At 33.6% G+C, this 12,508-nt stretch overlaps 3 protein-coding genes across 3 annotated transcripts; all 3 read left to right on the top strand.

Moving 5' to 3' along the window:
* The first annotated feature begins 5,323 nt into the window (after positions 1 to 5,323).
* Positions 5,324 to 6,299, top strand: LOC117790496. Its single transcript, XM_034629957.1, has 3 exons — positions 5,324 to 5,530; positions 5,588 to 6,042; positions 6,102 to 6,299. The coding sequence occupies exons 1-3, from the start codon at positions 5,381 to 5,383 to the stop codon at positions 6,187 to 6,189; spliced, it is 693 nt and encodes a 230-aa protein (XP_034485848.1). The 5' UTR covers positions 5,324 to 5,380; the 3' UTR covers positions 6,190 to 6,299.
* A 1,731-nt stretch (positions 6,300 to 8,030) lies between these two features.
* LOC117790446 lies at positions 8,031 to 12,508 on the top strand. The gene is made up of 4 exons (XM_034629901.1): positions 8,031 to 8,142; positions 11,338 to 11,445; positions 11,502 to 11,938; positions 12,396 to 12,508. Exons 1-4 carry the CDS (start codon positions 8,119 to 8,121, stop codon positions 12,478 to 12,480), a joined length of 654 nt encoding a protein of 217 aa, XP_034485792.1. The 5' UTR covers positions 8,031 to 8,118; the 3' UTR covers positions 12,481 to 12,508.
* On the top strand, positions 8,084 to 10,178 carry LOC117790447. Its single transcript, XM_034629902.1, has 3 exons — positions 8,084 to 8,247; positions 8,304 to 8,740; positions 9,944 to 10,178. The coding sequence occupies exons 1-3, from the start codon at positions 8,119 to 8,121 to the stop codon at positions 10,026 to 10,028; spliced, it is 651 nt and encodes a 216-aa protein (XP_034485793.1). The 5' UTR covers positions 8,084 to 8,118; the 3' UTR covers positions 10,029 to 10,178.

The following is a 12,508-nucleotide window of genomic DNA, read 5'->3' as shown; positions in this document are numbered from 1 at the left end:
TCCTTATCATAACTGAGAACTCGAGAAGACTATCATTAAAGTCTTTGTAAATAGTATGACAAGTCAATAATAACTCGTAATGGAATTTGATGTAGTTCTTCCAAGAAACTCTAATGTTAATCGATAGTCGATAATAGATACCCGTTTAGGCATTTATGTTAACCTACAAAAATCGGTAACTACATATATATTGATTGTAAATAAAATGTTTTTATTCAGTTTTATGATATACTTTTATATACGAACATTGACAGCATATCAGCACTAGGTCTATCTTCATATATATATATATAGATATATGAGATCTTACGTATACCGAAATTTAACAAACTTTATGGAGGCTCTTTTCTATGTATCTGTCTTTTATGAAAACGCAAACGATTTAATCGAATTTATAATGTTAAACGCCAGTTAATCGTACATTAAAATATCAATTACATTAAATGATTAGCACTTATGCCAAATAGTTAGTTTAACAATTTTTTGTAATTAACAATTAACAATTAGTTCATTTTTCTATAAGCAGATATGAATAATAATTAAAATCAAATTATGAATATAAAATGTCGATAATTTAATTAATCAGAAATGGGATGGGATATATGCGAAAAAGGATGTTTCGACTCTTACACACCCTGTATGGAACACAACATTGTCAATGTCGCTTGTCAACTGTAAGAGACGTAAATCTGCAGCAAATTAAATATGAGCACGTTGTGCTACACGGACAGAAATACATGCAAATGTGTGTGTATAAAGAGAGTGAAAGGAGTGCGGGGGCGAAAGAGTATGTGAGTGTGTTCAGTTTAGCGCTTCTGCATGCAGTTAATGTGCTTATTTTAAAATTTTAATTGGCTTGCGCAATGCGCACTTGAGCGAACAGAGGCCACAAAAGCAAAAGAGAGTGAGCAGCAGTAAGAGCAAAGGAAGCTCAAGACAAAGAAGTAAAAGAAGCAAAGCTCTGCGAACATACATATACATATATGTATGTATGTTTGTATGTTTGTATGGGTGTGTCTTGTGCTAGTTTCACTTTAATAGAAAGTTTCCTTGCTGCGTCCTTTTTTTTACATTTTGCATAAAGCGCTGAGAGTGTAATTAACAGTTACTTGCAGTAAGAGAAATGTTTGCATTAAGATAAACAACTTAATTATTTTACTTGCTAGTGTGTGCGTGGGTGTGTGTGTGTGTGTGTGTGTGTGTGTGTGTGTGTGTGTGTGCTTGTGTGGATATGCAAATGTGTGCGTTGGTGGCTTCGCACTTTGCTGCGGTTGCAATGTCCCAAAAGCTTCGCAGCCTTAAGACTTGAGAACAAGAAACACACATACATACATACATACATGCATGTGCACTTGAGTAAGTTGCACTTTCAGGCAACTTGCAACTTAACTCGCATGCGAACTGGAGATGAGAGCATCAAAGCTTGTTGAGTAATTAAATACGTAAATACGCACACTTGTTGAAATGGGAATGAGAATGTGTGTGAAGATTTATATGAAGTGCGGCAATTAGACTGAAGCTTTCAATTTCCTCATTAAGAAAGGCAATTACAGTTACTATGGTTTTGAAAACATTGAATACAAAAAAATTATTAAGGCATATTTAATTATTATAATTAGTATAAGTACAACATACTCAACAAAGAGCGTATCATTTACTATAAACCAAACCAAATACTTAAAATTGAACAAAAAATCACATCTTGTGAAATTTTCAATAAGAAACATTATCAAGTTACTTGTTTAAACATTTTACACATGAATTAGTTTATTAGTTTGAGCATACCGACTGCATCTTTGAATAAATTCAGTTTTTCTATATTTTTGCCTGTTTGGCCAAAAGTTGAATTCCAAAATGAAATGTTTGCATTATAATTATTTTTTGAAGAAAACTTTCTATTAGGAACATAAAGGTAATGAAAATACTAAGAGAACGCTTCAATTCTAGTAATAAAGCTTAATAGGGACTACAAAAATTAAAATATAATTCACACGAAGTAAACAAAAACCATAAAAATACCTGACTGAACAAAATATCGCGTGCGACATGTCGCGAGAGGAAATGATTAAACTGAAATAAAAAAAGTCTCTAGCTCTTATGGTCTCAGGCGTACAGACAGACGGACAGACAGACGGACAGACAGACGGACAGACAGACGGACAGACAGACGGACAGACAGACAGACATGGCTCAATCGACTAGGCTGTTGATCCTGATCAAGAATATATAAACTTTGGGTGGTCCTCCACGCCCCCTTCTGCCTGTCACATACATTCTGCCAAACACATTATACCCTTTTTTGGGTATAACAAGGGGGCTACAGTCGAGCCCCCTAGACAGTTATATGCTCGCTACCCACATCTTCGAGGCAGTTAGATTTAATGACCATTTATTAAATAAATAAATACCTAAAAAACTTCAATTCGTACAAAGGGTAAATTTAATTGACCCTTTTAACTTTTAAAATGTTCAAATAAAAGAAAATTTACTTTACTAACCATCAAACATAAATAAATATATGAAAATTTAACTTTTTAGATTAACATAGCTTAATGAACTATTGAGTTAAAAGAAAATATGTATATTAACATAAAATGAATTAACATAACATTAATCACTGCGAACGGCAGTTCGCGCTAGTGACGAAAGCAGCACCACTAGTTTAGCGGGAAAACTCTATTTCCCGCTAAAACTGAAACCAAAACAATTTTCAAACCATAAGGCTACAGATATGTCCTAAACTATATCGTTGGAAAGGTAACCGGAACTAACTAGCCGCATTTTATTTACAAAAACTGACCTAAGGCAATAACCAAATAATATTAAAGTTAAGCTTTGCTTAAAAACACAAAAAAACACATGCATTGCCTGCTTGATGTTGTGATTCTATTAATAGAGAACATTCGTTTATCAATTGAATTTCTTGCATTTTCAAACACACTTGAATTTAAATTGAGAATTCAATGAGTAAATGCTAATATATTTTAAGAGCAACTAAAGGCAATGCAAAACTGCAATCTTAGTGTTTCTTTAACTGATTACTCTTAACTTGCACTGTGCCTTAAGCAACCACAAAGTAAACACAATTAATCTATTTTTTCCACGAAAAGAAACTATAATTCAATGTTCGCGTTGACGACATTAGCTTATCTTAAACAAATTGAATTAGTGTGAAGACTGTAACTGTTGTCTTCTACTTTATTACTGTTCTTGTTGTTTGTTATCCCAAAAGTCTAGAAACAATAGGTTTAAGCAATGATGGATTCACATTGTTATCGTTTGCTGACTGGAATTGCAATCTGATTTTGAGAAATTTTTAATTATTTCTTATCTTATCAATACTACTATAATTCCAGGAACACTCAGACTTATATTATTAAATCGTGTTTAATCGAATTGCTATTTTTGTAGATCACCTGTCACTTGAGCTAGAAGGAAGTCATCATCTGTCTGATTCACTAGAAAGAGATAGTTGTTTTTTTTTTTAGGAACTTGGCGCTTATTTAACCCATTTTAATTGCTAATTGAAATTTTATGCACTCCTTAACTGCAAAAGTAATTATACAAAAGTTTTTGAATTTTAGCCTGGAGATACTAGTTCTATTTTGTACTCAGCTCAACTCCACTTTAGGTTAATCAAAACTTTTAGGTCCCCAAATGCATACACTCTCCCACATATGTCTGTGAGTGTATGCATATGTGTTTGTGTGTGTGCGTTTCTATTCATTAAAATTTCACACATGGCCCAATTAAATTATTAAGACATGCCAAAAACTCTTTTCTCAACTTATTCGGGCACAACTTGCAATAGGTTTTAATTAAATAACAGGGACAGAGCTCCATACCTGGCTACACTGCCTGTAACAAAGTTCGCACTCACTGTGCTGTTGTGGGCGTGGCACTACTCCTACTCCGAGCTACTACATGGGTAGCTGAAATATGGTTTGGTGTGCAAAGTTGTCGAGTGTCTCGGGAGTCGTTTTCACGCCTACGAATATGACCGAATGACACGGAATGTGTGTCAACTGTACCAAAAAGTTGTAACTTCCTCTCTTCGACTCTCCTCCTCCCCCTCTGCACATATTTTCTATAGGATCTTGAAACTGCAAAATGTAACTAGTTTAAAATTTATTTACCACACAAAACTGGATTTTCCGTGTTCAACAGGGCAACAATTGTTTACCGTTAGATCTAAGGATCATAAAAATAAACTTTTTAATTATCGGCTTATTTTTCTTAAGAAAAGCTTGGTTTGACTGAGCTTGAAAGTATTTTTCAAAATATTTAAAAAAAACTAAAATAGTACATTTAACAAATTGTAAATATTAATAAAAAATTAACTTAAATTCAACAATTATATTGAGCTAACATTTTCCTACATTTCCTACATTTTTGAATTAAATTTGAGCTAAATTTGTAACTTGAAATTAAGCTCTATGCTTTAAAAAATAAACGTTTTGACAAAATGAATAAAAACTTTCCCGTAGAATAAACTTGAATATAAAAACATAATACGCAAACGGAATATTCGATTTAGTAATGGGAGATTGAACTTCGAGGTTAAATTTTTTTCAAGAGTTTATGAACTAATCAGCACTACGACACTGACATAAGTGCGTAGAAAAACTGCACAAATTAAATTTACAGTTTATAGATTATTCACCCGATATATTTATAGAAAATTCTATGCGAGTTACTCAAAATTTATGAAGAAAATTGTGTCTAGTTTCAAAAAATGTACCAATGATAAATTGCAAACAGCAAACTAAATTAGGATAACAATGAAAATTGAAATGACGGTAATGTTGTTTTAGGATTACTTGACAATAATTACTGCCAGGGGTATCCCGTGAATACCTAATTATGGATTTTCAAAATAAAAACATTGCTGTTCAATTGACAAACATTTTGAGCATAGATGCATCGATTGACTTATCAATATCATATACACTGTGACGCTAGGACCTTCAATTCCAAATGTTTACAGACCACTTTAAAATGTGATCTATTTACTTATCACCAAAGTTCAATACGATATCATTAGTTACACAACACATTGAACTGAAGTCGATAGTAATTGCAGTTGAGGGTCTTAAATACTCAGCGAGTACCCATCACATGATTAAATACCCTGAATCTGTTAAGTGGCCTCGCACATTTATCTACGCACTGTTAACCAACACTGCAAGTATTCGTATGGCAACTGAAACTGGACTTGTCAACACTGGCTAAGTGCGGGTCTTTTTATCGGAGCAATGATATCATATGATTAATTAGAAGCTCATTAGCGTCAATTATGAGTGCATTCAGTTTGTGGTGGACTCATGAGAATCAGAAGCTTTGGTAACTGGATCCAAGACACACGGCAATCATTTGCAGAATGTCTTCCAAGAGCAACATATTGGGACTGGGAGCTCTCTATGTCTTCCTGGCACTGGGTTTGTTTTCCGGTCACTCGGTTAACGCTCAAGTTGCCAGCTCACCATTGGCCTGTAATGTCAGCAGCAGCATAGCCCTCGATTTGGACAAGGTAAGTTCAAGGTATCAGCAAAGTTCCGACCGGATTATTTAAGATTCTCCCCATTAGTTCGCAGGCATTTGGTGGGAAATTGCACGTCAACCTCTCGGTTCCATGTTATGCACGGAAATCAATGTGACTGTGTTGAATGCGACTCAAGATAATGTGATCATTGATACGACTTATTCGAACACCCCGGATTATCCCTATGTTAATCAGACCATCAATGCAACACTGACTGTTGCTAATGGCACTGCTCAACCCTCTGGCTACAATTTCACATATTCGAATCCCGCAGCTTCTATGCCGTACACGGTCTTTAAAGTTCTGGACACCGATTATACAAGCTTTGCATTCATCTGTGGTTATACCAATGCTACCGATAACTCCACCGAATTTGGCATGATCATCGCCAGAAATCGCACTCTATCCACTGTGGTTTTGGATTCTCTGGAAAGTCAAAGTTCGGCGATATCTTCAAATTTTGCTAATGGAAGCATGTCATTGATCACTCAAGATGAAACGTATGTAGTTTATTCACTTTAAATACCCTAGATTTATACGAAGTATTTTTTTCTTACAGATGTACTGGAAACGGAGCTGATCCCTCGACGGCTTTTACAGTCTTCTATGCCGTATTTGCCTTTGTCATTTATCTTCTGACTAAATAATTCTCTTTTTATTTGTTCCTTTTTATCACTGCACATGTAAACTGCCAGTGTTGGTAAACCAATTTGTAAATATATCTTTTGTTATTCAGAATTACAAATTACAGTTTTAATTCAGTTGTGTTGTCATATTTGTATTTAGGTAAGAAAATGATTCATGGCCAATGTTGGGAAAGCCACTGCCTTACTAAATGACAATTTCACATAATTGAACTGCATTCAATGGGAAAATACGCATCAAATTTTATTTTTTCTAGTAAGATAAGAACGGTAACTTCCGACCATTTGTCGATATATTTTAACTGTTGACTGTCTTCAATTCAAAATTGATCAGAATTTAATCACGGTATTTTTATTGACTCATTCAATGTGCTTGATAAGCAACGATATTTTTATACGCCTCTAATTGCCAAGTTTCTGTAATAATTTATACATATAAATAACTAAAATATTTCAGTTGACTTTTCAATTGGGTATTAAGAGAAGTGAAATCAATTAAAATAATTTATAAAAATTTCCCAAGTATCGTGACATCAGTATTGAAATTATCTTATCAGTATGCATAGATAACAAAAAATCACAAAATAAAAAATAGCTATGCTTTCTGATGGGTACACGTTTGTCTTTGTTTATTATACAAACATACCCGAATTCTTGATTTTAATTTTTGATAGGGTTTTATTCAATAATTATATTTACATTGTAAAAAAGACAGAACTTTATAAAGGAAGTTGTAAAACATTAAAGTCGATCTTTTTCATTGCATTAATCATCTTAAATGTGAAAGGAACTGTTGTCATTTATTTATCTTAATTGTGAAAACGCGGAAAAGTAATATCTTTGGCAGATAATAAATGAAAATGATATCATAAGTAAAATAAAAACAATAAACTATGACGCACTTTAGCAAGACTCTCTTCAATAAATCTCTATCAATAAATTTGTTGGACATTTGGATACAATATTGTATAAGTAATTATTTTATGAAGTCCAAGGCTTCAATTCACTAGAAATAAGACTTAAGGGCACACGCAGACAATTTGAGTCTCAAAGAGTTAAAAATCAGGGGAATTTTTTATCAAGAAGTATACTCGAGCACGGTGCAACTTTATGATAACATAAGCTGCCGTGATTATTCATAGTCTCTAGACAATTCGCAATTCAATTCAATGATATACATATACAGTGAGACAAGTATTTGTTTTGACAAAATAAAAAAACCACATAGGAGCATTCCAGGTAAAATATAAGATAGTATTAACTTAAAAACAAATTGATTTTATTATCTTTGAATCCCTTAACTGTATTTAGATTGCAGAAGTATAGGTTCTATCGATTTGGGGGCTTAAACTATAATATACATAGTGGCTATATAGCAATAATCATGCGACATAAAATGATAGCTTTTGATTAGTTTTAAGTTTTGGTTCCATTTGAATTTTTTCCTGACAATGTCCATATTTTTTAAGAAAAGTAAACCGTTTCTTTAATTAAATCTTATTTATTTTGCTTATAATTTTAAAATAAGTTTTAAACGTATGAATTTGATCCATCGTGTTTAACTAATATATATATAAAAAAGATATATGTTTTTTTTATATTTTGTCAAAACAATTTCTTGACAAACTGTATTTATCGTGCCAGTCTGAACAATAAGATAAGAGACGTCAGCCAGAGACAAAAGTAAGCTGCACCAAAGATTGCGACTATGTTTTTGTGTGTGTGTGTGTGTGGGTGTAGATAAGGCCAACAAACATACATTGAGTGTGTATCTGCGTGCCACATGGCTATAAAAGACACTACTGTCAAAGGGCGAAGCGACAGTATTACGAGACCCTCTTTACGAATCGATTCGTGCCACAAAAAAAAAACCGCGCGGCTAAACTTTAAAGTATATAAAAAATTGCTAAAAAAAAATATAAATTTGTGATCATGTGCAAAATTGTGATTTTTATGGTAGCCAGTTTGGCTCTAATTTCTGGCCAGGCTTTTGCCGATGACGCTCCCACGCCTCAAAGTTGCAGTGAAATTGTGAAAAGTATGGATTGGAATGATACCGCAGTAAGTATTGCAGTCTAGGAGTTTTGAGGTGATCCGGCCTAAAACAACCCTATTAGCTCTTCGGCAGCTGGCTGGAGTTGGCCCGTAATCCGAATGACAACACCAATGCCTGCATGGAGTTCCGTGTGCAGCTCCTCAGCGACAACACAACCTTAAGTTTGAATGCCTCACACTCGGCTACGCCAACATCTCTGTGGCAGGACATCAATGAGCCCACACAGCGTTTGACTCTGACTCCCAATGCCACAACTGGCTACAATGTCACCTTTAATGGCAAAAACTATGAGTTCGTCAAGCTCCTCCAGTTGGTCAACAGCACCTACCTCGTCGGATGTGGATATACCAATGCTACTAACTCCAGTACCGGCTACGGCTTCATTCTCGGTCGCTATGGCAAATACAATACCACCGGTCTGCAGACAGTCAACAATAATGCCGCCGTGTTGTACAAGGACTTTACTAACAATAACTACACTATCGTCCGTCAAGATGGGTAAGTCATCAATATATACAACATTCTTGATCACAAACCACCTAAGTTCTTTTGAAAGTATCGTTCTAGTTAATATTAAAACATTTTAAACTAATTTTTAATGAGCTAAAAGATATTTAAGGACAACTGTGTCTTTTTAATATCCTGATGCGGAATTTACTTTCGGATAGTTTTTACAGAAGGGAATACACTTATCGGTTTTAATTTCCATTTTGCAAATTTTTACGGATTGAATTTAACCCAAGTATTTAAGTCCGGTAAAGCTAAAAACGAAAAATTAACATTTTATTAATTGCTATAAAATAAAAAGTGGATAACTTTTGATATTTTTTTCCAAATACTTGAGAAATTGTTTTTATTGAAATACCTGAGCCCTCTAATGCCCAGCCTTTTCTTTAGGCGGTTCAACCACAACCTCTATTATATCAACTAAAGCTAGTATTTTGATTTTTAGGAAAAATATTTAGTTATTCTACGATGACATTCAAAGATAAAAAGACTGGCTGGAGAAAATTTAGTATAACATAATAATTCGACTTTACAACAAACTTGGGAATAATTAATTATGTTAATTAAAATATCTTTAAACGTAACCCGCATAAAGACAGGGCTGGCTAGTTTGCCCAGAATGCTCGTCATTATTTGCAAGTGATAAAATGATCGGAAAACCAGAATAATTTCGAGATGAATTGGACATTTATAACCAAAGAATTTAATTAGTATATGCGTATGAAGACCAGATTAAAAAAGATTAATCGCTTTTTTTGGTCCTTGGTCTTCGAGCTCATCGATTATCATTTTTTCATCTCCTTCATCAACGCGATCACTACAAAAGAAACAAGTTTGGTCTGGTAAAAATATATACAAATGAGACTTAAAATTTTAGCTACTGGGTACCATACGAATGGCAAGTCTTTTCTTAATGCTTAGAAGACTAGCCTCCACCCTGTGATATGATATTGATAATGACTCAAAAATCATTCATTCATATTCTAGAATCTAGATCAACTACTTTTTTTCTATGCATCGCCTTAATATAATTATCAATTATAATTAGAAAATTATTGAGGATCATAACTTAATAAAACGATATATATAATGATTCAAAAACCTTTCGTTACGATCATCTCAACTTGTATTTAAATAAAATGAAAATATTGTATCAACTCTAATCTGTATATATGTAATTTCTTTTGTTTTCAGATGCACCAGGAACTCGGCATCCCAGTCGGTGCCTCTGATAACTGGTTTCCTGGCCCTCGCTGTCTTGTTAATCAAGGCGCTCTAAATGTAAAAGTTAAAGCGAAAAAACTAAATGCTTAATTCACGTCACGTTTTTTAGAATATCGGTCAGACTTTTAATTAGTTTTTAGTGTTTATTTAAAAACGAAACTGTGTCAATAAACAAACAAAAGACACATCTAGGCAAAAAACAAAAGAAATTAAATAATAAAAAACACATTCCTAGAGAAACATATTGAAATATTGATTTATTGAACTAACACCACAGAAGTAAAACTTAAGTGCATTCGTTGGCAACTAGAGTCTTAAAAAGTTTGACAACTGTTAGAATCAGGGAATTTTTTTTATCAAGAAGTGTACTTGAGCATGGAAGAACTGTATGATAACCTAAGCTACCATGGTTAGTCATAGTCTCAAGACATTTCGAAATTCACTTCAATGATATTTATATAAAGTTAGACAAGAAATTGTTTTTACAAAATAAAAAAGGTCACTTAACGGCAAGTCTATGATAAATTAAAATACAATACATTAACAACTTAAATACAAATCGATATTAACATAATTTATTTGAAGTATTTACTAGTTAAGCGCTATTTTTATTGTAAAAAATGGTTCTATCACTTTATTATTATTAGCAATAAACTGAAATTAAATTGTGAGCTTTCTATTCATAGCTGTCATGTTGAAAATCAAATAGTCATAATGATTTTAAAACCGAATATTTTACAGTATTATTATCTAACAAATTTATCAAGATTAAAGAATTTCTTCTTATTGATATATTAAATCATATAGTAATCGATACAATAAGTAACATTTAGTTGGTGCTCAAAGATCGTTTCTCAGAAAAATGAGTAGAAGATTTTTCTGAATATGGCCATTAAAAAAAAACTTTTCCTTTTTTTCAATCTTTCTTAAACTCACAATAGTTGCTCATGGTTTTCAGAAAAGCTGACAACTATGACAACCACGTTCTTTCAATGTTCAACTACATAAAAAAATAATTATATCAAATAATTTCTTGACTGTGTATATTTGTATTGTGCCAAACTGAACAATATAAGAGACTTCAGCCAGAGAAAAATATAAGCCGCACCGAAGATTACGACTATGTATGTGTATGGTCTGTTGATAAATTCTACAATATATACCCTGCACATATACAGCAAATCAAATGGCTATAAATACAACTCTGCTAAAGGGCGAAGCGATAGTATTACGAGACCCTCCCAACGAATCGATTCGTGCCACAAAAGAAACCCGCGCGGCTTTCGCTAAAGAGTAGATAATCAAACGTTGGAAAACAGACAAATATAAAGCCTGTGATCATGTGCAAAATTGTGATTTTTATGGTAGCCAGTTTGGCTCTAATTTCTGGCCAGGCTTTGGCCGATGATGTTCCTCCCACGCCTCAAAGTTGTAGTGAAATTGTGAAAAGTATGGATTGGAATGATACCGCAGTAAGTATTGCAGTCTAGAAGTTATGAGGTGATCCGGCCTAAAACAACCCTATTAGCTCTTCGGCAGCTGGCTGGAGTTGGCCCGTAATCCGAATGACAACACCAATGCCTGCATGCAGTTCCGTGCGGAGCTGCTTAGCGACAACAAAACCTTGAGTTTTAATGCCTCACACTCGACTACGCCAACATCTCTGTGGCAGGACATCAATGAGCCCACACAGCGTTTGACTCTGACTCCCAATGCCACAACTGGCTACAGTGTCACCTTGGATGGCAAAAACTATAAGTTCATCAAGCTCCTCCAGTTGGTTCAAACAAACTACCTCATCGGATGCGGATATACCAATGCCGCTAACTCCAGTACCGGCTATGGCTTTATTCTGGGTCGCGATGGCAAATACAATGACGCCGGTATTAAGTCAGTCAACAATTATGCTGCCGGTTTTTACAAGGACTTTACCAACAACAACTACACCACCATCCTTCAAGATGGGTAAGTTTTCAATCCTTCAAACATCCCTTAATTGAATGCACATTAAAAAAAATGAAAAATAAATCATTAATTAATGAGATCAATGATTTTCAATGACTTTAATGGGAGAATAGTTGTTATAGAACAGCTTTATGACTCTAACATCATGAAGATGGAAACTCAAAACTATTTCCAAATTAAACATTTTTTTCAATATTTTTTAATCTTTGACTCAGAGACTGTTTGAAATGCCTTCACTCAACTCAACTATGTCATCGATATTACAAATCCACTACAATATCTAATCTTAAATTTTTCGATTAACTTTTCTCTTTTATAGAAAATATAAATTAAATGAATCGATTTTCTTAATTAAAAATATATAAAAAGTTTCGTTTTAATCATGTCAACCACTTTATGTTTTGAAATTAAATTAATGAATCAACTCTAATCTGTATAAATTTTGCTTTGCTTACAGTTGCATAAGGAACTCGGCACCTCAGTCACTGCCTCTGATAACTGGTTTCCTGGCTCTCGCTATTTTGTTAATAAAGGCGAACTGAATGTATAAATTAAAGTAAAAACAAATTA

This window comes from Drosophila innubila (genome assembly GCF_004354385.1).
Source record: "Drosophila innubila isolate TH190305 chromosome 3R unlocalized genomic scaffold, UK_Dinn_1.0 2_E_3R, whole genome shotgun sequence".
NCBI lineage: Eukaryota > Metazoa > Arthropoda > Insecta > Diptera > Drosophilidae > Drosophila > Drosophila innubila.
This window is presented reverse-complemented; position numbering and strand designations above follow the sequence as displayed.